The 27,961-nt window shown below is 38.7% G+C and overlaps 2 protein-coding genes across 2 annotated transcripts; one reads left to right on the top strand and one right to left on the bottom strand.

Moving 5' to 3' along the window:
* Positions 1-2,213: 2,213 nt before the first annotated feature.
* Positions 2,214-16,169, bottom strand: slc9a6a (solute carrier family 9 member A6a). The gene is made up of 16 exons (XM_088344785.1): positions 15,714-16,169; positions 13,824-14,023; positions 13,674-13,751; positions 13,506-13,582; positions 13,336-13,448; positions 11,991-12,096; positions 11,713-11,854; positions 9,723-9,828; positions 9,568-9,656; positions 9,376-9,489; positions 9,083-9,194; positions 8,849-9,002; positions 8,653-8,683; positions 8,488-8,573; positions 8,274-8,379; positions 2,214-6,663 (listed from the first exon to the last, which is right to left on the bottom strand). Exons 1-16 carry the CDS (start codon positions 16,027-16,029, stop codon positions 6,433-6,435), a joined length of 2,061 nt encoding a protein of 686 aa, XP_088200911.1. The 5' UTR covers positions 16,030-16,169; the 3' UTR covers positions 2,214-6,432.
* Positions 16,170-17,083: 914 nt separating this feature from the next.
* On the top strand, positions 17,084-27,317 carry taf7 (TAF7 RNA polymerase II, TATA box binding protein (TBP)-associated factor). Its single transcript, XM_088344787.1, has 12 exons — positions 17,084-17,285; positions 17,373-17,449; positions 17,541-17,619; positions 17,724-17,857; positions 18,195-18,315; positions 18,390-18,448; positions 18,827-18,899; positions 19,906-20,019; positions 20,851-21,036; positions 23,415-23,527; positions 25,292-25,351; positions 27,056-27,317. The coding sequence occupies exons 1-12, from the start codon at positions 17,267-17,269 to the stop codon at positions 27,098-27,100; spliced, it is 1,080 nt and encodes a 359-aa protein (XP_088200913.1). The 5' UTR covers positions 17,084-17,266; the 3' UTR covers positions 27,101-27,317.
* Positions 27,318-27,961: the final 644 nt, after the last annotated feature.

Here is a 27,961-nt window from a genome sequence, read left to right on the forward strand (position 1 = left end):
ATACATGCAAATATAATTAAGTAGAATAATACATTTTCTTATTCAAATTATGAATTCATTTTCTGCTTTAAACTATTGTTGGTAATATACTGATTAAAGGGATCACCACAAACCTGTCTTTTTTCATTATCTCCTTTTATACTTCCTTTTTTTCTTAACTTCTTTATACAACATAATAATTCGTAATATAATGCATCAAAGCAAGTGAGACGTTTGAAAGACGGCTCTCTTTAATGAGTTGAGCTGAAAAGGCCGGTTCTCTAAAAAGAGACGGACTTCCTTTCACTACAACACGAAATCCCAGGCTGCAGACGCATGAGTGCAGTAGCATCAAACCGCTCGCTTAGTTTGCGACGAAAAAAAAAAAAACGATACCGAGATAGCGGCGAACTTGTTTGACTTGATTGATTTGCCGTTTCTTGATAGTCGGTGTATACCGGATGGCACCCATGATTGACAATTTTGCGTTTTTTCCGTACAGATTTTCTTGTACGTCGTACACATCTTAAAATGCATAAACAAACGTACTTTGTACGGCAAAAACGTACAGGTTGACAGGTATGTATAATAATAATAATAATAATAATAATTTCCTTGTATTGTCATTCTGTGTAACAATGTACACAGAACGAAATGTCGATTGCACCTGACCCGTTGTAGCGAGCCGATGCAGCTGCAGCCAACAGAAGGCGCCGCCGACCACTTTTTAAGTCTTAGGAATGACTCAAAAAGTGGTCATAATATATATGTATATATATATATATATATATATATATATATATATACATATAACACGTAGTAAAACCTTTTTTTGTTCTACAAATACTTTGAGCTTATTTTGAATATATATTTTTTAGAGAAAAGGTATGTAAAATATGGTAACATTTGAAAAATTGGTTAAAATATTCTAAAATCAAGTTTCCAAAAAACCTTTACCAGCCATGGTGACAACAAATATTGATAAAAGTTATGTTGTCTATTAGCAGTGTCTAAAACTCGTGACCAAAAGTTACCAGACACCAGGGCAGACATAAAGTTGCCTGCCCCATTTTTCACAACTTGAAACACAATAAGACTACTAATCGCAAAAAAAAACATTTTTGTAAAGTATTAAGGATTGATAATCAGAATACATAACAGAAAAACACTTTAAAATGACGTTTACTATAAATCTCATCTCATCAGCTGCACCGCTTATCCTCAGTAGGGTCGCGGGGGTTTATTATAAATCTACTTATAACATTCATTGCATGTTTATGACATCGCTGTTTTCCATCTGCTATCAGTGTGTACCTGTATTTACTCATCTTCATTCATGCAATGTTTGCGTTGCGTCCTCTGCTACAAGCCACGTGTACTCCTCTTTCCACAATGCTTTTAATGTACGTTTACGTTTTATAACGTCATCAATTTTGTTAGCTTCTTTTGAACATTTCTTCTGGGGCTGAGGTTTTGGGTTGATTCCTAACCATTCCTCCATTTTTCCTGTGTTTTCTGTGCGTCTACTTTGGAAACTGACCTTATAACGCTCGGGAGAGTCCGAAAGCACGAAGTTATTCGATGCAGGCTTCTGATTGGCTGCCAAGGATGCGAGTTGCCAAACGAACCGAAATTCCGAAATATCTAAACCGAACGACAATTTCAAAATCGTAGTTAAGCAAGTGCTTGATTTAAAAAAACAAAACAAAAAAAAAACCTTTTTTTTCTTTGAAAAAGTTGTCAGCCACCCGGGCGGAGACTTTTGTAAGTTGTACGCCCGAACGTAGAAGATACACGCCCCGGGCGTCCGGGTAGACGTTATTTCAGACACTACTACTGTATTAGCATTAAAAAAATAAACTAATTATTTGTAAACATTTTCAACAGTGAGTATTTCATGAAAAATGGTTGAAAAGCACAATACTGAATATTTGCTTTACGAAGAACATGTTTTTTTGACTTTTTCCAAAAAATGAAATCGTGATTCGTCACTGATACAGATAATGTTTTTTTTCATGATTTCATGCTGCGACAATATTAATATTCTGCTTTTCCTTCTTGATGCGTCTTCCAGATGCAAATCAATAGACGACCTCAGCCGTGATGCAATTTTTTTCATTGCTCATAAAGAACAAACGTCAGTGAATATGCTAATATCATCTTCGTGTGTGTGTTGCGTTACCCCAACAAAAATTCAAAACACAATGGAAGAAATGATCACAGTATCAACAAAAGACTGCTTGAAATGCCTTGTCATCCAAAGCTCCTCTTTATTTTCCGGTTCCCCTTTCTTTTCGTATACCCGCACTCACATGTACAGGTGAGCGGATATTTACAATTAAGAGAACCACAAAACACATGAATTATACATACACACTAACGGGAAAGGCGAAACTCAATCCAGCATTTCGAGTTCAAGGGGACCCGAGAAAAGCAATCAGTATCTTTGTATTCTTCTAAATTTTTGTGTCGCCCCAAAAGTCCAACAGAAGGACTATTCATGCGCCAACTTTGTTGTATTCATCATAAAAGCAGATAAACACACAACCAAAGTACCGCAATTTCAGGACTATTAGCCGCAACTTGTCGCACAATATTAAACAAGCGGTTCATGCAGAGATGCGGCGAATGTGTGCAGTTTTTCTAACGGCTGCCAGAGGTGCTTGAGCAGAAAATGTAAGACTAGAGGTAAGATCTTAAGCCACGTGCCCGGCCGGAACCCTGCCTGAAATTTGGATCGCGTCTAAAATGTCAATCATTATGTTTGGGCCGGGATTCTCCCTTGCTGCCTTTTAAAAATGATCTACCCGTTATTGTTCTGTTTCTTTGTGGAGGATCCACGCGGTGCAGGATGCATTCTCGTCGGCGCATGCGTTGGGGGGTGCAGGAAGTTCTTCCCATTATAATTTATCACTGCCAAACACGACCTCAATTTTTTGCATGGCCCATAAAAAATGTTCATAATTGACATGGAATCCTTGCACTCATACATATTTCATAGAGCCCTGTTTAGGTGTTGCATGCACCTTTCCTCTTGCGCATGACCCGTAGGGGGCAATGACACTTCCTAGGACAATGCCATACAGACTAATACCAGCTGCAGGTAATCATGAGGGAAAAAGAAATGCACTGACAAAAAAAAGCCACCGGAGAGCAGTGTCTGCATCGTTTTAGGGAGACTTGTTGAGAACTAGCAACCACTATAAGTACTAACAAGCACTTCACCCAAAATTCAAGCACTTTTATCTTTTTGTGTATCGTCTTTGTTTTTGCAAATTTCTCATGTTCCAATATTTAGTCGAGTGAGGTTTATGTATAAAGAAAATAACTCTTCCTCAAAAATGTACAGTATTGGGTGCGGCTTATAGACCAGAAATCACGGTGTGTGTGAAATCAAGACAGTGGACGATGGGAATTGCGGTCTTTTGACATGAGTAGACACTTTTGCATTGAGTACAAGGGTTTTTTAGGGTAACACCCACACCCCTTAAAGGGACAGTGTGTCATATTTAACGCATCAAAGTTGAAAAATAAACTACATTGATTAAAAAAAACAATATTGATTTGAATAAGCAAAAATACAAGAACTATCATATAAACGTACATTTTTTTAAAATACATGTAGTCGGATTAATTTATCTGTTTTTCACCTATTTTTTAATCCCTTTTCTCTTTTTCTTTTTTTGTCTGTTTTTCTTAATTTTAGCTTTTCCCATTTTCCTCTTCCTTTTCTCATTTCTTTATTCTTGTATTTATTAAGTCCTTCTTTGTTTCCTTCATTTTCTTGTTTTTTTCCTCTTTTTTTCCATACTTCAATTTTTTTCCCTTCTTTTTTCTCTTTCTGTCTTTATGCAAGGCTCTGCAAAAATGTGAAGAAAAACGCCTGCAGTTTGGTCACGTTGGGTCTTTGTAGTTTTTCTTTTTTAGTTGCACTACATGATACAGCGGCCTCCAGTGGTCATATAGTACACACTGTCCCTTTAAACACAAGAAAAACGAGAGATAAATGAGTGCAAATATAAAATTTCTATGATTTTTTTTGACATTCTTTCTTGGGGAACAAAATAACACTGAAAGAGACCACCCAAATCAAATATGAATGGCATTAAAAAAACGGGGACTCTTGTCGAAAGCATTTGGATCATTAAAAAAAAAAAAATCAATTTCCTGCACAGCAGAAGATAAAAGTTGGAAGAAGACCTTCCTCTTCCTTCCACCTCCTTATCATCGCCAACACACGTCAACGCACACATGCAGGCCGGGGTGTACGACAACATGGCGGTTGCCACGGCAACACCCTATCAACAGTTCCTGTTGCAGTACCCGTGCTAGACAGCTGCTGCTCACAAGCTCGCAGCCCAAAATAGATTCTCAAGGGCCTTTGTGGTCAAGGCAAAACATCTGCAAAACATTTTCATCATTCCTTGTTATCAGCTTACGCATCGTATTGTATCCTGACTACTTTCTGGCTTCTGGAGAGGTGAGGGTTTAAATACCCCTGCAAAAGATTACGACATACCTGTTAATTTACAAATTTTTTTGATCATTTCAAATTGTGTAGGATGTATAACAATTTTTGTACGGGAAAAAATGTAAAACACCCTGCTACGTGTAATAACGAACACTGAATTTCCTGCAATGTGGGGAAACAACTAAGAAAGATGCTAAAAATATTTGTGTTGTTTATTTGGTAAATAAAATAAACTTGTTTACACAAATAATATGTTTTTAAATTATACATTAGGGGTTTCAAACGTGCGGCCTGCAGGATGATATTGTAAGTTTATAGTAAGAGTTTGATATGGGTGTTCCACCCAGAGAGAAGATAGTCCCCACTGTTAAACTAAAGCTTAAAGGACAGTTGATGTGCTTCGCAAATAACAAACAGTAAGATTTTGCAGTTTTAAACCTGTTTTATATGCTTGACCATGGTCATAAAACAAACGGCTTTGACATTACCTAGAAATGGAGAAAAAGATCTTAGAGTGGTTTGAAACCCAGCGACAAAATGGATATGGAGTGTCTCCGCTAAGTGTTTTGTTTACAAGCTCTCAAGATTTGCACAAGCCAAGAAATATGAAAGGCTTACTGCTTCCATGGTTTGGTGTAGATGTTTTCTTCTACTTACAGTATTTTACAATGTGGCTGTTTTAAAGCAGATTTTGGGGCTGGGCTTCATTTAGAGTATACAAGTTAATATGCTAATTTGGAACTGGATAGTTACTTTCAGAGTAACTACTATTGGGTGTCAGCAAAATTACTTTTGAAATAAAGTAACTGGTTTGCTTTTTTTCAGTAATGCACCCAAAACTTTGAATTGTCTGACTGACCAAGAGTAGACCAGTAAACGGATTAGTGTGGGGTTCAGCAACCTGTGGCTCTGAAGTGGCTTTGCCGACGCTTCAGAAATGATTGAAAATTAGGGGAGGCATATATATATATATATATATATATATATATACAGTATATATATATATATATATGTATATATATATATATATATATATGTGATGGTTTTGTATATATATGTATATATTAACAATATACAATATAAAAGGACTAAGGCTAGGTGCATACTGCAGAGCTTAATGCTCAATTCCGATTTTTTAGGGTGAAAAAATGAAATGAAAAAAAAATGAAATGATCTGCATTTATATAGGGTGTAATCTGATGTTTTTGTGAGATTGTTCAACTAGATGTGACTTGTATGTAATCTCCTGTGTGAATACCACAAGTGTATTGCATGTGCAGAAGAGGACACGCGACGTGGCATGCAAAGAGCTCAGTGTTTGCAGAAGTACTCATGGATGTTAATGCCGGAGCATTGTCCCCATAAATATTAATGAAATGCAAAACCAGGCTTTCTCTCCACTGTATGCTCTGTGATCTGGTCCTCCATGGTTGTTGATTTATCCACTTCCTTCTGCCTGGTTGAACCCAGAATAGTGACGTCTGTCGCCTATTGGTGACATGCAGGTCACATAAATGTGTATCGACAGCAGTCGCGTTCAAAAAGTTCAGCTATGTACCAGATTTAGGACCACATATGAAAGTGGCCCTGGTCTGGTGTGAAAAATATCGGATATGTGCCGTTCAGAAGGAGTTTAAGAGATGGGATACAGGTTGCGTTTGTGCAAAAAAAATCAGATTTTCCTGCAGTGCGAACATAGCCTAAATTATGTATGAATCCCCTTTTTGGTAAAATCTAAAATAGACCTTTACTTTCTTTGCAGCTCCAGACATTTTATTTTTTGTGGTCTGTTATTGGCTCTTTCAACATTTTAGGTTGCCAGCCCCTGGACAAGTAGTATTGGAATAAAAGCTCCCAAGGCCGTGCGTTGCTACAATAAGGTGCTGGAGAAGTCCAACTGAGAGTGACGAAAAATAGATAACAGCAGACGAGATGGACGGCGTGACGAGGTAGCGATGAAAGCGAGAAGAAAGCGGACAACCTCAAAGGCGACAGCGGCCGTCGGGAAAAGGCGGCTCTGAGTCGTCCATTGGCAGCACCAAACGTGTTCCCCTCATCACCAGCTCGTGGTCACCATACGTCAATTCTCGGTCGGGGTCGTCTGCAGGCGCCTGCGTACCGTCCGTGCTGACCGTGATATCGCCGTAGTTGAGGTTGACGTCCCCGTCGGCCAGGATGAGGTCCGAGTCATCGTCCTTGATTTGGCACTCATTCTGTTCAGGAGAAACTTTATTACTAGTAGAACCGCAAGAATCAGTTAATAAATATAATCCACAACGTTTTTCCAACAGAGTGAGGCATCTTACATGATAATAATCTCTACTGAGAGTAGGACTGCAACGATTTGTTGATTTTTGTCAAAAAAAAAAAAATCTATAAAAGAAATTGTCGACAATGGATTTATTTGTCTGCTATTGTCACCAGACACATTTTTCCAAAAGAGTAAGGCCTCTTACTTATTAGAATCTCTACTCAGAGAAAAGTTTAGTCAACGTTGTCAACTAAAATTGATAATAAAGTTGACAATAAATTCCATCGTCAATCATTGTTTCCAGACATGTTTTTCTAACAGAGTGACACATCTTATACGATTAAAATGTCTGCTCAGAGTCGCTCATTAGGAGTAAGATCGGGCCTAAAAAAATCCAGCCTGACCCGACCCAGACCTGTGGGTATTGAAGTATGACCGAGCCCATGCCCAACCTGTTAACTTTATTTGCAGGACTGAGCCTAAAGCAAGCCCTAAATTTTGTTTTTTACTTGTGAGGACTCCGGAGGACGGGAGGTGATTTATGATAGAAAAATAGAGCCTGTCTTTTGTAACGAAACCTGTTATACAAAGGATGTTTAAACATTACCAGCTTATATATTTTTGTGTCAGCAGAGGTTACATTAGCCGACAATTTTCCACGATTGACAGATTTTTGGAAGAGTTGGCAGTAAATTTTTTAGGGCTTGAAAATCGGGCCATAAACCACAGCAGCAGCATGTCCCTAAGAATGAAGATCAGCACTTTAGGAGAAATAGAGGCAAAGACCCAAAGGATCTAATGTATGGTCGGCAAGAGCCAAAGCTTACAAAGAATTTCCTTTTGTTTATATTTTTTTCCACTTTTCAAAAAAAAAGTGTTTTTTTATTATCATATTTTTTTTAGTATCCACGCATGGTTTGAGTACATATTTTTAACATATATTTATTTTAAAAAATGAAGTCAGCAGCTCGACCTGACATTAATGGTTTATATTGTAGGCCCGGAAATGAGGGTAGGCTCGCGCTTGGATTCGGGCTTAAGATTGTACCTCTATCGCTCATACGCAATATAATCTCTGTATTGAGCAGTAACATACAGAAAGTATGCTGTCAACATCAAGTACACATTCCAAAACTTCTAAAGTTTGAATACAGCTTGATATAAAAACCACTACGTTTTCAAAGCAGACTTTGCGTGTCATGGCAGCACCATTTAAAGAGAAAGCATGCCACACAGTTGAACGACATGGAGTCTGACTCGCCTCGGTAAGCTTCAGGTAACATATAAGTCAATGCAGTTTTGATGACATGCGTATTACATTTTACACGTGTATATTTCACTAGAAAAGAGGGCCTGAGCATTACGCCACACTGTGCCTGTAACCTAACTAAATGTGTATCCAGAGGGGTTTAAAAATCATACTTGTAAAAATTGAATGATAAAAATCAAGATTTTATCATTTGTATGTATCTTTGAGCCACTTTTGGTGTAGCAACTTCCCCCCCTAGAAAGTTAAAAGAAAAGTCACCATCTCAGTCAGATTCTAACTAATATCCATAAATGTGCTCTTACCTCAAGGGCCTGCGGGCTGGTGAGGAAGCGGGCTAGGGGGGCGCAGCAGGGGGGCAGCGTGGCTGTGAGAGGGGGTCCGCTGTGAGTCAAGATGGGCTTCATGTAGCTAGCAACTCCAGTTAATGAAAATTAACGTCACTCATTTAGCACCGTCTTAAAACATGACGAAAAATCGTCCCCTCCTAGGCCGTGTATCATACATATAAAAGGATACTTGTGATCAAAGTTGTACCAAATTCGGAAGAGCCAGGCACTCTCCTGTTTGGTACTTCGCCGCTCGGAACCATCACTTACGCTCGTCTGTGCAAATACATTGAGAATACATTTATAAAAATATTAATTTTTTGCGTACGTGTCGTCATAGCTGGGCTGCACTCACAGAATTCTCTTGGTCAGAGTCCACTCCAACCCTGATAATAAAAAACAAAATACATAAAGCAAGTTTACATAGAGTACATTAGCTTGTATACAACAATTATGAAGGGAATAAAAAGCTCCAATTAAAATGTTGTGTCAAAATCCAAATACTGCATTCTGATCCTTTTGCATGCGAAACAATAAAGACAAGTTGGTACCGTATGTGCTGGCACGACAACATCTGCGTGGTGCCGCCACCGCAGAACCAAACGGTGAAAAAGACCACGAGCAGCGTGGTAGAGAACATCATCTGCCGCGCGTATGTTGCAGTGTCTCGGATGGACAGGGCGAACGTCATGGCGCCTCGTAGTCCTGTTTATGCACGATCACAAAAATCACGACGAGTACACATTTGGGCAGGCTACTTGAATTAAAGTAACTGACTGACTGACCAGCAAACATCATCATGTGCTGAAAGTTAGACCGGATCTTATTACGTCGGCCCAGATTGAGGAGGAAAGAGAGCGGGTATATGTTGGCTGCTCTGCCAAGGAACACGGCCACCTAAGCGAGAACTTGCTCAAGGAGTACAACAGGACCAATGGATTGAACAGCAGATTTTTCTGACTCTCAAACAAAAATGCATGTCCAACAGAATAGCTTTGGCGCTATCTCGTGGTATAAACTGGCAATTACAACCATTTTCAAGTATTATGCAGATGATAATTTGTTTCTAAAAGGATACAAAAGCGCCGACGATGAACATTGGATTAAAGACGTGGTTCTGGAAGGTGAAGAGCGTCAGACCCATGTAGGAAAAGATGAAATTCTCCGCCAGGAAATTCAACAACTCAAACAGCTGCATCACAAAACATCCAAATTTGCTCCACGTCCCAAAAACGAAACAATTGCCAATGCATTTTCACCCTGGTCTGACCTGTTTGGTACGGTCCTGAGACTCACAGGACAGGTTGTTAAATGTGTAATGTGCTTGAGTTATTCCACAGAACAACACTGCCACCACGCCTGTTGCACAGGAGACAAATATAAATTATAACATGAAAATAACAGTGGAGTGTGAGTGAGAGAGACCTGTAAAGCCGCACGCCTCAGCCAATAGGAAAGTGCTCCATGACATGAGGAAGAACAGAGCTGTTTCCAGCAACTGGAAATCTCTCAACTTTGTAAACTTGGTCACGTGCGGGAGGTAGTCAAGGACTTCAACCAACAATACACTTCAGAAGGAAAAAACATTGATTTGGAGGCATTTGGGTGCACAAAAACCAGAGATGCTAAACATTAAAAATCATATTTTAGAATAAACAAAGAAGATTTTTAGATTAAAAAAATAGTTCCATTTTAAGTAGAAAGTGGTTCCTTAACTTAAAGAAACAGCACTAGTTATCTACTAGAGATCCCAAGACCCAAGGAGAGAACCGCAGGTTCAAGAGCATTCTCCATTCGGGCTCAGATGTTGTGGAATGCTCTTCACCCTGAGATTCGATCTGAAACCTAGGCTTAAAACACACTTCTATTATATAACTTAAGAATGGCCTATATTTCCTGATGACAATATCTGTGTATGAATTGTTATTGGAACTATCGGCACTATGGTAAAATACTACACGTAGCCAAAATACAATACAACATTATTTATATCTGTACATTCAAGGAAACTGTGGGGGTCAGATGCATCGACATTTCGTTCTGTATACACGTGTACTAGAATGACAATAAAGTAGATCTGAATCTGAATCTGAATCTGAATCTGCAGCCTGGTCATCCTGGAAGGGGGATTACCTCGTGTGCGGTCCCTCCTCAAGGTTTCTTCGTTATCCTCATGTTGAGGTTTTTGAGTTTTCCCTCGCCCTCGTGTAGGTTTTAGATCAGGCCATGGTGTAATAATAGACTGTAGTTTGCAATAGTCTGTGGCCTTTGCAGCCCTTTGAGACTCCTTGTGATTAAGGGCTATATAAATACACATGACTTTATTTAAAACACCAAACCTGCTATTATTATTAAAAAGATGCCACTAATATACCATAAACAACTAAGGAACAATTTACAATGTCAATACACAAACTAGCGTTGTTATTTTGCAATTTTCATAGTTTTCATAGACAATGTGTAATTCATTGTTCGCTAGTACAAAACTAGCGTGGTAAACTACAGTTAATTGATAGTATTTGATAGCACTGAAGAATGAAGTTCAATTAAATGGGAGGGTTTTCCTTTAGACAAATCTAGAAGTTTACTGCCATCAAGGAAAGAAGTGTGTAAACTCTTTCCTTGGTGGGCTGCAAACAGAAAAATTAAGGATTCAAGGGCCAATTTTGTATATTTTTTCTTACAGTGATTTACCGAGGCACCAAATCCCATTTCAGTTTGGTTTTTAAACGGAAACCCAACTACAAAAGACCTTGGCTCAAAAATGTGTGTATAACAATAAATAACAGTTACAAAACGGATACAAAGTTTTAGTTTTTTGGGTTTGTTTTGTGCAATTATACAACATTTTGGAGTTTTTCGGTTTTACAAGAAAAGGAAAGAGTTTTTGCAGAGTTCGGCAGAACACAACCATAATTTTGAGCTTTCGAAAAAAAAAAAAGGCTCACATTTTTGGTTTGTTCAAAATAATTACAACACAATTTTCAGGAATTTGGGGGTTTTGGTTAGTTTTTTTTTTTTTTTTTTTTTTTTTTAAAGGCTTTTGTTGTACTTTTATTAAACAAGCCAGGTAAATACATTTTTTTAAAAACAAAATGAAATATATAATTGGTAATTTTTTGCAAAACTACCGAAGTGGTTTACGTCTTTTTAATTTATTCGAGACCATACATCTTTATTTCACCCAACTATTTTTGGATAGTTTAGAATTAAAAAGAAGGAACCAATTTAAAAAATGTTGCCTACTTAAAGAATGTCGTGATTTATCATTATAAAGCACATATTTTAGGAACAAGTATCATTTAGTATATGCAGTGGGCCACTAAATAATGTTTAGCTGGGCTGAAAACAACCTTCAGGCTGAAGTTTGGACCCCCTTAGTCTAAGGAACAAAGTCCAAAATGCAAAAGGATATTAGCGCCGTAACGACACCGGTGGCCACGCCGAGGGCGAAGGAGCCGCTGAAGACGCCAAGGAACATGCCGAAGGACTTGAACATGGCCACCACCTCGAAGGTGTGGCTGTTGTTGCCCTCCGGCTGGTAGGCCACGATAGACCTGCCAACAAAAAACAGCTGTAAATAGTTCCTGTGGGTCATGTCTTTAGGAGGCCTCTTTCCTCATAAACCTTCAGGCCGAGTGAGTCAGACATTTCTGTTTCCAATACACACGCAGACTTTTGCAACAGACTTACGAGGAGAGAACGACGGCCACGGCATCATTGAGGACGCTCTCGCCGAACAGAAGTGCGTACAAGTCCACATCCACCTGCAGCTCATTGAAGATGGCCAACACGGTCACTACGGCAACCAAAGACAAACATCTACTGTGAGGGAAAACTGGCTAAAAGCCACACTTTTAAACAAAACTCTCGTTTATCTGGGTTAACATTTCAAAGAGAACCCAATAGGCGAAATCTGTGCACAAATGTTACAATTCTTATACAAATAAATACTCTATTATACATTGGTAAAAGTACTGTATAATGTTTTGTATATATATATATATATATATATATATATACACATATTATTTTTACCAATATCTGCTCTCCTAGGGACTTTTTAGCCAATCAAAATGCACAACACATGATAAAAATCAATGAAGCAGTAAGACAGTGAAACATGAACTGTGTTATAATGAGGGAATACTCCAACTCAGAAAAGGGTGAAAATTGGACCGATACAATTTTTTATGTGTTTTTCTAGCCAAACGGATATATATATTTTTTTTTAACAGAAATCCCTTTTGGGTTGGTATATACAAAATAAGAGGATTTTAAAGAGGTAGAAAAATTATAACACAGTTCTTTTGGACTAAACAACCATTTTTGGAGGGATTTTCAAAAGGAGTGTTCTATAATTTAAAACAATTATCCAGTTTTAATGTTGTTTTACACAAGTTGATTCATTTTTTCCCTTTTTAAGCAAAATAATCCTGCCCATAAATAGTCTGAAATGTCTTCTGTTTTTTTTTCACTTAAACACATTGATTTTTCTTTTACCGCTTAAAAATAAAAAAAAGTGGTTTTTTTTCTTCTTCATAAAACAAACAGAAGGTTGCATCAATAACAAACAAGCCAATTCTACTCTATTCCTAAATATCCTAGGTTTTAGGTACTTACTGTGTGTGTAATGTTTTAAATGTTGTCTTTATTTCTTTCTGTTTTTCTGATTTTTTTGCTTTGGATTTCCAAATATCTTTCAGATTTTTATTTTTTATTTTTGGGGGTGGGGGACATAATAACAATTATAATCATATTATCTCTGTGACTCCTAGAAGAACCTATGTACAGTGAATAAAACAACAACTAAAAATGAATGATTTAACTGTGTAGTGCAGCCATGTTTATTCACCAGCTCACATACAATGCATTAAAAAAATATATAAAATCAAGAGGCATAAAAAACTTATCCAGAAAACCTAGAAAATCAATATTTAGAAAAATAAAAACAAAACAAAAATGAAAAACAAGAAAATAATCCCCAACATTGTGGTTACTTTTGTCCCAAATTCAACAATAGAAACGGGAGACGCACCAGGGTCAGTGGCAGATACGATGGCTCCAAAAAAGAGACAATCCGTGAAAAAGAACTCGCCACCCAGTTGTCCCATCTGCTTCATCAGCATCACGCAGCCATACATCAACAAACTGGAAATGAAGAAGATCAATCACAGTACATTGGTAAAGTAGTGTAACAAGTCTTACCCGATGACAAAACAGGAAACCACCGTCCCCAAAAAGGCGTAAGCCAGGATGGATCCCATATTCCGGAAAAAGTGTCTCTGCAAAGAAGATAGTCCACACAATCAAACGAGACTCAACCTGAGCGCGTACTGATGTTATCAAGAGGAGAGGCCAGAAATGTTATCATACCCGCTTTAAGCTATATCCAGCGTGAAAGATGATGGGTGGCAGGAGGATGTTAAAAAACACCTCCGGGTCAAACGTCACCTGCATTAAAAACAGACGAAAGAGATAATTAACTTTGTCCAAATCTGCACTCAAACACAACGTTTTCCTCACCTTGCGCAGCATCTCGTTGTCCTGCACGTCGTCCACTTCACTAGCGCTGATCTCGCCCTTCAGTGTGTACTCGTAGAATTTGCCCCTGGAGTGGACGAGCAATGTGGCGGGGCTGGCATTGACGGAGCAGCTTAATGTAACGTTGCTGACATCCCGCGGGACATGTATTCCGTAGCGCAGGACAACACCCATTAGTAAACCTGGGAAACCCAAAAAAGAAAAGATGCGATGTGGCTTTTATTTGAAATTCCAATTTAAAAATAGGTATAGTGCCGGGGTCGCGAGCCAGGTGTGCCCTAGTACAAAATTGTGTGTGTTACTACTTTTATATTCCCCTTATTTTTAAATTTTCTTTGTTTTTGTATGTGTTTGTCTTGCTGTCGGTCACCCCTCTCGAGAGATATGACCAGGGTAGATAGACAGATAGTTTTGTCTTAAAATACATGGTGAGGCTCTCACAGGAAAAAGAAAACAGATATTCTGCTTTCATGGCTATTTGAGTCAACAGGATTCCCTACTCATGATCTACAATCTTAATAATCTAGGGGGTATTACATTACCGAAATACGGCAGATGATGACATGGCAGATGAGCTTAGTATGCAAGAAACTACCGTATTTTCCGCACTATAAGGCGCACCTAAAAGCCTTCTTTTTTTTTCAAAAGCTGACCATGCGCCTTATAATACAGCGCGCCTTATTTATGGATCAATATTAAGTCGCAAAGTCTTGCAACTAATGCAGCAGCCGCCGACTAGAATTTCCCCCGAACGCCAAGTAGTCCGCGGTGTATGCTGGGATTTATTTACCGGTGTTTCATTGGCTAACCAATGTGTCAATCATCATTTGAATCGATCACTATTGGCTAAAGTTATTCGGAGGTCAAGGGGCGGATCCTTTTTATCATTTACAGGCTGGCATAGGCTTAAGCGGCAAAACAAAGCCTGCAATTGGCCGAAAAAAGATGAATGTGAATCACACGTTGGGTTGACGGCATAGAGAAAGCATTTTTTACTATTCTGTATTTGTAAATATTTTATTCTCCTGGATTTACTACACTCACGGATATAAGAGGACCATGGTTGCACATTATTATTGAACACAACGACTTCGGTGAGTTACTCCGGCTATATATTTTCCCTGTATCTTGTTTCAGACTGAACTCGATGTTTCTGAGATAAGCGGTGCAGATAATGGATGGAATGGAGTGTCTATTTTTAAATTAAACTCAATTCCAAGTGTTTATTGTCATATGCACAGTAAAGTTGCGAGCGAAAAAGAAAATAGAAACTAAGGAATGGTTGGCATTTCTTGAATCCCAAGACTTTAACCTTCTGAATGATATTTGGTACGATGCATTTGAGTGACATCTTACGGACACCGCATCCGCACGTGTTCTCGACACGAATTTGCTTCTTTGCAAGCTTTTGGAATGTTAAGGGGGTAATAAGTTTGACTGAACTATGTGACTGTTTTGTCGACGTTCCCATTGTAGCGCCTTATAATCTGGTGCGTCTTATGTATGTCAAATATAGGACCAAAATCTATTTTTTCGGGGTGCGCCCTCTAACCCGGTGCGCCATATTGTGCGGAAAATACGGTATATCAAAAGGGTGAAGAGCTGTAGCCAAGGACCAAAAGAGGAAAAACCCTCTCGCGGAAAGGCTCTTGAAGCCTGGCATGGTGGCTTGATCTTCTTTATTGTGACGATCCGAACAGTTCAGTTAATTGCGGCTGTGGGCATGCTGCTGATTTGGTTAGCAAGGGAGTTTACAGTATCCTGGGGAGACACACCTTCTATCCCCAACGTTTCCAAACAGAAATATCACAAACATACACAATAAAATGCCACATAAGAAATACGGTGCTCAAAACAAGTGTGGTAGCTCACCATAAATCATTGCCAGCCCGGTTTCGTGCAGGAATCGGAACCGGCGGTGTTTGAATAACCAAATGGTGAGAATGGTGAGTGTGAGGAGCAGAATGAAGATGAGCAGGTCGGCGCTGTCTTGTCTGTGGCTTTCCTCAGCCCTCTTCTCCGTGACGATGTTTTCCATGGCACTGTCCTCCTGCTGCTGTTGCTGCTCCGAGGATGCTCGACACGCGCAAACAAACACCGACAAGCTCGTCACCAACAGAGGCAACAGAACCCGCCATCGAGTCCCTGTGGCCCTGCAGCCGTAGCTGACAGTCCCGTGAAGCACCATGGCTTGATGTTCGGCAGCCTAACGCTGCGGTGTCGGCGTGGTCGTCTTCGTAACTTTCGCCCAAAATTTCCTCAGGCTGGCAGATAACAGGAAAACGACAGCAACAGACGAATCGATTCCTACCCGGAAGTGAAACGCATGACTTTTGCCAATAGGCTGTTCCATGAATCTTCAGTTTTAAAAAAAGACGACAAATAAATCAACATGAAAAACAGTATAAACAAAACAATACTAATTTCAATAAAGTAAAAATTTGATGGAATTAATATTATTGTTATTACAATTTTTAAATAGTTGTTTATTTTTATCCAATAAATACAAATATTTATTTTGAAGACTCGTCTTGTCTCCAGTCAAAATAACAGTTGCTTCAAAAATATCGAACTAATAATTCAAATAAACAATAATGTATGCAAGTATTCAAATAAAATATAAAGTATTTGATCGGACTGAGAACCAGTTATTTGAAATCCTCGAATGAAACATTTGATTTGATGAATATTAACTTTTCAAGCTGTCATATAATGGACTACAAATGCGACAATGAACGTGTGACGTGCCAGAGCTAAACAACACTTAACGAATCAAGACCAGTTTACGTTTTTTTTTGTATGATATAAATATCTATATAAAAAATAAGCATGTTTTAGTAGTTAGTGATAAACATTATAAACACCTGTCATCATCTGCAAATTGCAATTCGCCTCATATTAAGTGATAATAAAACTTACAAATATACTGAGGCACCTATGTATTCATAAAATAAAAGACAATTTGTGTAAATTAAGTGTGTTTTGTTTACCAAATAAACTACACAACCAATGTTTTTGGGAATCCTTAGTTGTTTTCCCACTTGCAGTAAATTTATAGTCTTACCTGTAATACGTGGCAGTATTTTTACTTTTGCACAAACATTTTGAACAAAATTTGTTATCATTCTTAAATCATTTAAAATATTTTTTAAAAATTAGACGATTCAGGGAAAAGATGTAAGTTGATAGGTATGATTATCTTCAGAAGGGTACGAAGTTCAATTTAGACGAGCATTATATTTCCGCGAAGCACTGAATGCGTCATGGGATCCATCGCTTAGCTAGCTATGTCCTTTGCCCTGCTGCTAAGGATGCACCACTGTTTTAAATTGACTCGACTGCTGATTTGTTGAATAGTTTGAACATTTGACGACTGTTATTTAAACTTTTTAATATACATTTTTTTGTGGAAGTAAACAGCTAATATGACGTCGAAACAGAAAGGTATGTAATTTTCCAATCTATTTTGTTAGCTTGATATGCTAACCCACAGTTCTGCGATGTAAACAAAACATTATGCTGTCTTTCCAGCCGGTAAAGTCGGCTCAAAGAGTAAAGAGGACGCTCCATACGAGTTGGAGAATCAATTCGTTCTGCGACTTCCCACGGTATTTATCTGCACATTTTTGGGATCTTATTAAAGTGTACCACGAGTGGGTGATTACTTTCTAAAACATTTTTTACCCTTCTGTACTGGAGGAATATGCGTCTACCGTGAGGAGGATCGCGCAGTCTAGTAGCATGAATATGAAGGACAGACTCACCATTGAGTTGCACCGTGAGTCTCTTCTTTCTGTGAGATTTGAATGTTTTACACACAGTACCAGTGTCAGAATGGCATCAGACGTACGCTCATACTGTTCGTTTTGTACAATTTCACAGCTGATGGTCGACATGGTATCGTCAGAGTGGACCGTGTACCTCTAGCCTGCAAATTGGTGGATCTGCCCTGTATCATCGAGTCTCTCAAAACGGTGGACAAAAAGACTTTCTATAAGACAGCCGATGTCTGCCAGGTAGAACAAAACTAAATTGAGTATATAGGAATAAAAATCCATTTGCTCAGAGTAGTGGTTCGTGATGTATTGGGGGTGAATCTGTGAACTCCTAATGCTGTAAATGGTTTCTGGGGAGCAAGATTGTTTGATATGATCACGTTTTTTATTTGTGTTTTGAGGCCTACATTGATTCAATTTGACTACAACAATAATATTATAGCAACAGTATGTGGCAAAATAATCTATTTTAGACATATTAATAATGAGTGCATACATCTTTTTAAATAACTGACATTGTCACAAAGTGCCATAATTTTGCATTGTAAAGCATCACCTTCTGATTTTGTGTTGTCAGATGCTGGTGTGCACACTAGATGGAGACTTGTACCCTCCTTTAGAGGAGCCAACTGGCACCGATCCTAAACTAAAAAAGAAGGACAAAGATAAGGACAAGAAGTTCATTTGGAACCACGGCAGTAAGGAGAAAAATGTGCACACCTACCCACATTTTAATCCTTGCCGCACTTATGACCTTGTTTCACCTCCGCAGTCACATGCCCCCTCAAGAACACTCGTAAGAGAAGGTTTCGCAAAACGGCCAAAAAGAAGGTAGATTGTTTTACCTTTGCCTTACCACCTCTTATCAGTCTTTTAAGCAAGTGTCTCCTTTTTTAGCTTTTACCCAAACAAACGTTTACATTTCTTCTAACAGCACCACTTGCAAACCTTAGATTTACATATAAATAAAGGCCTTCCATCCTTGTTTATATCCTGAAGCCACAAAAAAGCAATTTCGCTGGTGCTTGTTTTCATAGTGAAGGAGTATGTGCTCATTCGCTGTTTCCACTTGCTCATTTAAATTAATCTTTAGGATGGTGTGGCGTTGACTCTCATTGATTTGGCTTCCGTGTTTTCTAATCGGAAAATGTTCTCGCTGGCACCAAGCCAAATGCTGTAACATGCACTTCTTCTCCATCCCTCTGGCAGTACATTGAATCTCCTGATGTGGAAAAGGAGGTGAAGCGGCTGCTGAGCACAGATGCCGACGCTGTCAGCGTTCGTATCCTTCCACAAATTCTACTGTGTCAAGGGGCGCATGGAGCACAATGTCGCTTTGGCGCCAAAATCTGCAGCATCTCGTCTTAGCTCACATGAGGCCGCACAGCACAAAACTAAGCAAACAGGTGATCGTAGTGGGTAAATCTAAGAAAAAGGGAATTACACGAATGGCCAAGCTTTTACTATTATTGCAAGTTTAATCCTTTTGAGGACTTTAGACTTTAGCCATTTACTATTGTGGCTATAAAATGAGCGCAAAAACATTTGAACCTTTTCTATATTTCTACAATTAGTGTAGCCCTACGTTCCTTCTGCAGCTTTTTTTTAAGCAATCCATCTACCATTAAATTATACTTAAAGGGATAAAATGTAATATTTGACAACCAGATGTTGCTGTATTGTGTAGTTTAACCAGAAACGACTGTTACAAAGCAGAAGATAGAATACAAACTACGGGAACTCAAAGTGACCGAACCATTTTGCTTTTCAATTTCTTCCTTAGCCTTTTACAGGATTTTTGTTATTTTGAGGTACCTGTAGCAGCAAAATGGCGGACAATCATGTCAGCTTCCGCTATGTGAACCTCATGTTATGTAGAATAAATGCAGATTTCTTAATCTACTAGTATTACAAAAACCACATTTATATAAATAATAGTTAATTTATATTTGCTTATTTTTAAATCAAAATGTTTTTTTTTTTTAAAATTAAGTCTTTTTTTTCTAGGGGGCCCTTAGTAATACACAATGCCCCTTAAAGCAAGCGGTTCAATACATTTATTTGTAAGTTTGTGGGGAGCTGTAATGCTCATGGCCAAGGGTGTGCTAACAAGAGCTGGAGTTAGCCTCATATCTACATGGCTTCTCCATTGCTCTTGCAATCATTTGTATTTTTTATTTGCACACAAGCCTGAGGAAAATGTGCAAACTCTTCACAAGTAGGTCAGAGGTGAGTCGGTTTACCAGGTTGAATCATTTTTGGTGAAAACCTTGACCCGAGATGACCAGGGTGGGAAGTGATAGCGGAGGACGACATGAAGGATGGGGACCAGCATGGCTCTCTGGGCAACCTGGACTCATCGCCTGGAACGTCGGTTCATAAGATAGGCCACGGATCCTCAAGTAGGTTGAATACATACAACACAATATTTTTCATTATTACAAAGCAAAAGCCAATAAAACTGAAAAGTAATGAAAATTAAATATGATGCTAGTGTAATAGTCAGTTAGAGCTGAAAGAAAGCAATTTTATGTTAATACAATACACCAACCTCTAACATTTTCGCTTTGTTGAATGCAACTACATCTCTCCACCCACAATACACCTATGGTCTATTTTTAGAAACAATATCCACATAATTTGTGTGGACAAAGAAGGTACACACCCCCAGGCCACCACTACCTGCAGCGTCTTCGCGCTCCAGTGTTTGTATGCATATGAGCTGTTATAATAATAATAATAATGAGGCAGACAACCGTAGCGTATGCTCAAATGTGCTGAATTGAACTCACGCGTGGGCAACTTGACGTCACACTCCACAAAACCGCTGCTGGGGTATACCATTGCACACTCTTAACACCCGGCTGCCTCCCCTAAACATATGTCACTTACGATGCTTCGTTTGAATCAAGAAAAAGAAAAAACATGTAATACCGATTTTTAATTGAAAATTAGGTTTGCATGTTGAGCACATGTTTGCTCTATACTTAAATAAATACAGTAATACATTTATTGAAATACTTTTTAAGGAAAAAGGTAACATGACAGCAATGTTTATAATATAGTTTAATATAATAATATAGTATAATTCTGGATTTTGTTTAAGTTCCTTATTGACTGTTTTGAGTGAAGGCCAGATGCTTAATGTTCTGAATGACGTTTAAATATGGATGTAATCCAACGTGATGGTATCAATTCTCAGTCACGAGGTAACAACTGTTTTCCATGGCCAGCTCAACGCGATGAACTGCGGGCGATGTTCAATGACATCAGCAGTTCCAGCGAGGACGAGGAAGACGACGTGGACCGCCACGAGGACGAGGACCTCAACATCGTGGACACAGAAGACGACCTGGCTCAGGACAAGCTGGACGAGTCTGACAACGCGCAGCGAGAGACGGACACAAACAACCAAATCGGTGATGCAATACTTTAGTAATGATTTTCTAGGTTCTCTGGATAAGAAGTTGTATTTTGTCGAAGAGTGAGTCATATTTATTTTACAAGACAAGGTGCTAATAAAATCAAAGTATTGTTTTGGTGAAATTTAAACATATGGGGACAACTGCAGAAATCGGGCGCGGGCCTCCTTCACGGGGTCGCTTGGCTAATGTCCCAAATCTGTCGTGGCAATGGGCTGCTCCGGTTTCTCGGAGGGTTAGTGTTGGCCCTCACACAGTCACCCGCCCTCACTCCTGCTTGTAGCCTAAGAGGACTGGGGGGCGGTCATTAGCTTTACGGGTAGGGGCGAGTGGTCACCGGGTCCCCCCCTGGGTGCGTTACATTCTGCAGCGTTCCCTGGGAGGGCCAGGGCCATAGCTTTAAAGTCCTCGCCGTCGCGGCAGGGTGCCAGGGTTCGTGTGAGATTGATCTTAAATTTCATAGGGTGTGTTTTTGAAAAGGTCTTAAATATGAATTAAAAAATCCCAGAGAAACCCTGATTGAAGCATGACTCAAGTTGCATTTCTAACAGCTGATTTTTTTTTTAAATATTAATTTAATGGACGTTCCAGTTGGCAGTATTAGCTGCCAGCTTTTCTCAAAAGTCCAGTTTGGACGCTCATGTGCAGGTATAGATGGTGTGCTAAGTCTTTAACATCTGAGAACAATGCAGTTCTTCCTCAAAATATAATTACAAGACTTAATACAGTGCTTTTTTTAAACCATGGCACACGTTTTTTCATTGAATAAAAGGCATAGTGTATGTCGAAAGTGTTGCCAGCCCCAGTTTCGAGGTTTTTCTTTAAAGCTCAAATTGACAGTAAGAAGTTTTCTTATTGTTCGTGGTCAGTGTGGCTAAAGAGGTAGTATCAGGGGATTCACTAATTTTGCGGACATTTTGAGTTTACTATATTTTTTCCTGTTGTTGAAATGTTACTAATTTTTATCTTGTTTTTCCAGAAAAAGAAATACTTAAATGAGCCAAATTTATCTTCGATTATTTCTTTTTAATGCAAGCAGTTCAGGGTTTTCCCTGCCCAGTGCCCGACTATAGCTGGAATGGGCTCCAGCACCCCCGCCACCCTACTGAGGATAAGCGGTTGGAGATAATGGATGGATGGATAATTTCATTTTGCATTACATTCTGAAAACTGCTTAATGAAACAAAAATGAGTTATTAAATATATTTCCCTTTATTACCTAATGAGGAGATAATTAGCACATAGAAAGAAAAACAAGGGTAATCTGCTGCCAGCTACTTGTGGATAAATGTTTCAATTTGATCACATTAAGATAGTAAAGATACAATGAATAATAGCATGCTTTTTTTTTTTCAAAAATAAAGTTGGTAAACAAGGTCTCAAGTCTGACTGGCTGAAAAACACTGGACTAATTACAGTACTGTGTTGGAATTGGTGTATTACTTAAAGAATGAGTTGAAACTCATAATAATATATACTTCTTTTGGAATGTGGAAAACTTCTCACATTTTGACTAATGTTAGACTCACGTGTCCATTTCCATAATACTTTGTTGTTTTCATGTTCATTTCTTTTTTATCTCAGTCACTTCCTATGATTTATTATTTTATCAAAGTTGCAATATTAAATGGGCTGTTTGATTCCGACATGACTGATGTCTTGTATTTTTGACATGATGAAATAGAGAATACAGTGTGTACTGGCATATACCCAAGCCTACACTTTAATTGTCTTCTTGATTGAATTTCAACCTTTTTGGACCACTGATTGTCTAGACATAAAAAGGTTGAAAAGACATTCAGAAAATCTCATGAGAAAGCCAAACTTCTTTAAAAATATCCTTGTCCTCTTACTTTGTACTTTTTTACTTTTTGGTACTGCCCTGACACTTTGTCAGAAAGTCACTCAGTGACAAAATTTCTTCTCATCATCTGCAAAAGAGCCACGATGATAGTTGAGGTGAGGTAGCGCTGCGCCACTTTAGTGTAATTTAACGGCCGCTTCATGTTCTGGCTCTTTTAGTTGTCCTTTGAGTGCTTTAATCTGCCACCCGACGTCTTTTTCAAACGGTTGTGCTGTAGCCATTGGGAACAATTTGTGACATTCTGGCGTCCCCCGACAGTCAGCAGAGTGGAAATGACCATGGTCATTTCTCTCTTACCTTTCTTTCCAGTTCAGCTAGCATGCACGGCCTCAAAGCACCTCATGGCTAAAAAGTACGCGTGTCTGACATTTTCTAGGTTTTATGTCGCATGAATACGTTGCTAAATAGCATAGGATTATGGGCTATTCTGAATAATTGGCTAAAAAGTTCTTTTAATGCCTCCTTTGTCCTCCTCTTTACTAAACCATTGTTCTGATGTGTTGGATTTCAGTGATGGAGTACCAGGTGCAGATCAATGGCATCAAGTCCAAACTTCAGGAAACTCGAGCCCGCAAGAAACAACAGGAGGAGCTTATCATGAAGGTGGAAAACCAGGCCTTGAAAGTAAGCACGCATGCACATAAAAATACTGGGTTCTTGCGCTAAAAGAGGCTGACAAAATAATTATATGATCTATTGATCATGGATTAAAAATGGTCTACATTCATTAAACTCTTAAAAAAAGATTTTATTGAATAAAATGTAATGTGCAACAGGGTAGCAGTGGTTAGCTCCCTCAGAACACTTGAGTAGGCCGTGGGATGGTTGTAAAAATAGCTCATTGCAATTTTCCAAGAAATTTGCTTTCCAACTGGCATGAGAAATCATTTAAATACATGATCAATTTGTCTAGAATTTTTTTTAAAATTAGCCTATTATTTGGTGCCCTTATACAAGGCAGTTTTATCACTAATACCTACTTCTAATAATTGCTACCTGGTAATGACATTATAGTAACATAATAACATGTGGGCAGCACGGCGGCGCAGTGGTTAGCGCGTGTGCGGCACAGTTCTGAGGTCGTGAGATCAAACCTTCCTGTTTGGAGTTTGCATGATCTCCCCGTACTTGCGTGGGTTTCCTCCGGGCATTCTGGTTTCCTCCCACATTCCAAAACCATGCATGTCAAGTTAATTGGCCGGTCCAAATTGTCCCTAGGTGTGAATGAGCGAGTGAGTTGTCTGTGTGCCCTGCGACTGGCTGGCAACCAGTTCAGGGTGTCCCCTGGCCACTGCCCGAAGATAGCTGGGATGGGCTCCAGCACCCCGCGACCTTACTGAGGATAAGCGGTGCAGATAATGGATGAATGGATGGATGAATAATATAAGTTGTTATTTTAGGAATCCATTTTAAACTTGTAGTCCTTCTCGATAACAAAAAAGTAGCTCTCAGCCTCAAAAAATAAAATGACAACTATAGACTGAGCAATTTGCAAATATTTTGACATACTTGCACTTTTGCCCTTTTTAATCCTTTGTAACGGAATGTAACACTCTCTTATCGTCTCTGTTATGTGGAAAAGTAGCTAATTTTTTGCCGCTATTAAAAAAAAAGTTATTGCATTTAAGGTCTTAACTTTGTAACAATTCCATTAATTAAAAAGAGTAAAGTTCTACTTTGTAAACATTCCCCTTTATAATCACATGTCGCTACCCTGAAATCATGTTGTCATTCCTACTGTCTTTTTACTTAATCATCTTCCTCTATGACTAGACACTTTTTTCATATACATTGTTACTGCTATTTTATAATTTATCTAATCTCCAAATTTCCAGCCTTTTATTTAAATGAACCGAGTATTGGATGGTTCTCTATAACGTCTAATGATATAGATATATCTAATTTTGTTGCGATAGGTAATGTATTTTGATTTTGAAGTTTTTGCCATTATGTTGCAGTATTCAAGCATAAAAAGTGTTCCCCTTGGCCCATTTTTGTTTGACTAAACCTTTATTGGAATATATTGGGATTATCTGAGAACAAGCATTTTCTGTCTCAAATACTGAGCGTCATCGTATCTCAACAGGTTCATATATTTTGCAGTAAGGTACATTTCAAATGAGGGCAGATTGTGTTTTATCAGCGGTCCGGGCCGGCGGAACGGCGAGCGGACACGCTGCCATTTAGCACTCACGCCACGTCCATCCACGCTAGTTAGCATCATGGTCGTGAAGCTCAAAGGTCAGCCGCCTCTGACTGACATTCCGGATGGCCTTTCTGTCACAGCGCAGATAGTCACACACGCTCGCACGAGCATTTGAGATTATCAAAATTAAAATGAGGTGCCAGATTGTCAGTTTTGATCAAATTTCATGTGTCTTTTTGCAGAACCGGTTCCAAGCGTGTTTGGACGAGATCATTCAGCAGGAGGAGCGTGAAATGGAGCAGGTAAGTCGTGTGACTGGGAAATGCTGTCTTGTGTGTTTACTTTTGCTTTTAACCCCAGACTGTTGATGAATCCAGTCTTGTCTTCCCGATGTCACCAGTCAATGAAATACGTCATGCCACATATCATTGGAAAGCTTAAACTCTTGGATTCAAGATATGTTCATCACAGAGACATCACGATCAGTCTGAAACAAGATACCCAAAAACTATAAAGCCATTATAACTCACCCAAAATTGTTGTGAAACTCCGCTAATGACACGATTCCTAGCAAACATGGTCTGGTTACAATCACGAGAGTTTGGGTAAAGTATTCACTCCGGAACACGATAATGCAGACAGATAAAAAAAATCTGCATAAAAGCATTCATACATCGTTTGACGATCCTTGCTGTAATCAGTTTGTTTGGCTCCATAACTCCCCTTTAAAAAATAAACAGACTCATCAGATGATTTACTATATGGCCATTAATTAGCCTTTGACATTTTGATTGACCCCACTCTTGGCCAATTACAAATGTTTTTCACGGTCCATAGCCTATGACAACCTATGATGGCCTTTATTGAAAAAAACCTCGTGACCTACTCCGGCTTCAAGAATCTTTAGCCAATCGTGACCGATACAAATGTTAATCCTTAACATAATTTTATGCAATTTTACAGGCAGTATTCAAATAAATAAAACAAATGGCAAGATTTTATTTCCAAATCCTTTGAAGATGACTCAATCTTTGGCTCAACCTAAACCCCAGGGTTTCCTGCGGATCTTTGAAAATTCTTAGAAGGCTTCGGATTCATTATTCCTAAAATAAGGCCTTCATTGGCATTTTATTGTATGAAATCAAAATTTCCAAAGTACTTAAAATGTGAACACAATAATAAGATTTTATAATTGTTTGAGCTAATAAGATTTTGTAAACTTTATCTATTTTCTTTTTTAAAAATTCACAGATTTGCATCTGTGGTAACATTGCGTGACCACAATATCGGAATGATCAAAACGGTGATGTGCTATTCAGTCGGGCGTACACAAAAACACATAGCTTGGGACAGAGACGTTCACTATGGACCATGAGAAAATGTACATTTAATGAATATTGGTTACCCGACAAACGTTTTGTGCCATGGCTAAAAGATGTGTACGAGGCATGATGTATTGTGTGCAAGAAATATTTGTTTTTTGGTTTTGTTTCGATTACGTGTTTTTTTTTCCCGACATGGTCTTAAATTTGATATCAAATGGCATGGAAAAAATCTTAAAAAGTCTTTAACTCAGGTTATAGAATGTATGTACTTCACATTTTCATGCAGTAGTATATCGTATTATATATGTTTTTCAGTCTGATTTGGCAATGACAAAAAGAGATATAAACCCAAATTTGTCACAAGAAACATTTTCAGTTTTTTGCGTTCATTTAGGGCGGTTGTTGGCCCTGGGGAAGATGCTGTCTCTGAGCCTTTTTGTCCTAGTTTTAGTTCCCTAACAAACTGGGCAAAAACCGCCACTCAGGGTAGAATTGGTTTTTCGAGGGTGAAAAAAAACCAAAGGGTGAACTAGTGACTATCAAAACTCCAATCATTTGAGGTTAACTGTGATTGAGGTTGATTGTGCAACATTTAGGTCACGGCGTTCTTACTCAATGATGTCACGAAAGGATGTGAAGCCGAAACTGACTGAGCCGCTCTTGTTTGTCCTGTTCCAACAGCTGGCTTCGCTCCAGGAGCAGCTGGACTCTCTGATCGAGAAGTGAGCAGCAGGGGGCAGCCTAACGACACGCAACTTGTAAAAGCAAGTGATGAAGGAAAGATGGAAGAAGAGGATGTGAGCCTTGACAGACTTGCTGTGTCATTCTTTTGTAGTTTGGTATTTTTACACAAGGGCTCAGAGAGCGCCCATCTGCATATCGCCTGAGTTCATCCTCTTTTGTGGCAGTGTCATTAAAGTGTTTTTTTTTTTTATACGCAGAATGATGTGTGTTGTTATTTTCTTGTAATCTAACATCAATGCAGCCTTTGACAGCTTCCTGTTGTTCAAACTGGCAGAAGGGAAGTTTATGTGGCCTTTTTACTGTTTATAAACTCTAGCGTCTCGTTTTCCTTTCAGGCTGCGAAACATTCAAGGGGAGTTCAAAATCTGTTCCAATATACCGTACTTTCCGTTCCGGATTATAAGGCGCATCCCCCAAAAATAGTCTTTTGTGCTATAGTTTTCATATGTAAAGCTCACTGGACTATAAATCACATGGAATTAAAATTACAGTAAGAGCTCAGGTTGCATAAAAAAAATAGATACATTACAGCTAAATTATTTCATAGGACATAACTAAACATTGACACCTGGTTTCACCACTCAAATTAATTTAATCAACAAAAAAACGAACATGTTACCCACAAAAGGTTGTTAGAAGACCACTCTATAAAGACCGAACAGTTATAGTCTACAGTTTCATTTGACTAAAATTCATCCTTCCTTTTTAAATCTCCCTAAAATAGTTACTTTGTCCAAGACAACAGTGCAAAATTTAAGTTTCCCCCTTAAAATCATGTAAATTTGTGTATAACAACTCAAAGGGTGTTTGTGTTGTGACAATTTATCTTAAAAGATTTCGCCA

This window comes from Urocampus carinirostris, chromosome 9 (genome assembly GCF_059441175.1).
Source record: "Urocampus carinirostris isolate Australia breed hairy pipefish chromosome 9, RoL_Ucar_1.0, whole genome shotgun sequence".
Lineage (NCBI taxonomy): Eukaryota > Metazoa > Chordata > Actinopteri > Syngnathiformes > Syngnathidae > Urocampus > Urocampus carinirostris.

Coding starts and splice junctions, on each gene's coding strand:
- slc9a6a (XM_088344785.1), bottom strand. CDS start 16,029: ATGGTGCTTCACGGGACTGTCAGCTACGGCTGCAGGGCCACAGGGACT. Junction 9,195..9,375: donor TGTTCATCGTCGGCGCTTTT/GTATCCTTTTAG, acceptor GTTCTCGCTTAG/GTGGCCGTGTTCCTTGGCAG. Junction 9,003..9,082: donor GCACATGATGATGTTTGCTG/GTCAGTCAGTCA, acceptor GTGCATAAACAG/GACTACGAGGCGCCATGACG.
- taf7 (XM_088344787.1), top strand. Junction 17,620..17,723: donor ACTCACCATTGAGTTGCACC/GTGAGTCTCTTC, acceptor ACAATTTCACAG/CTGATGGTCGACATGGTATC. Junction 18,449..18,826: donor GCAAAACGGCCAAAAAGAAG/GTAGATTGTTTT, acceptor TCCCTCTGGCAG/TACATTGAATCTCCTGATGT.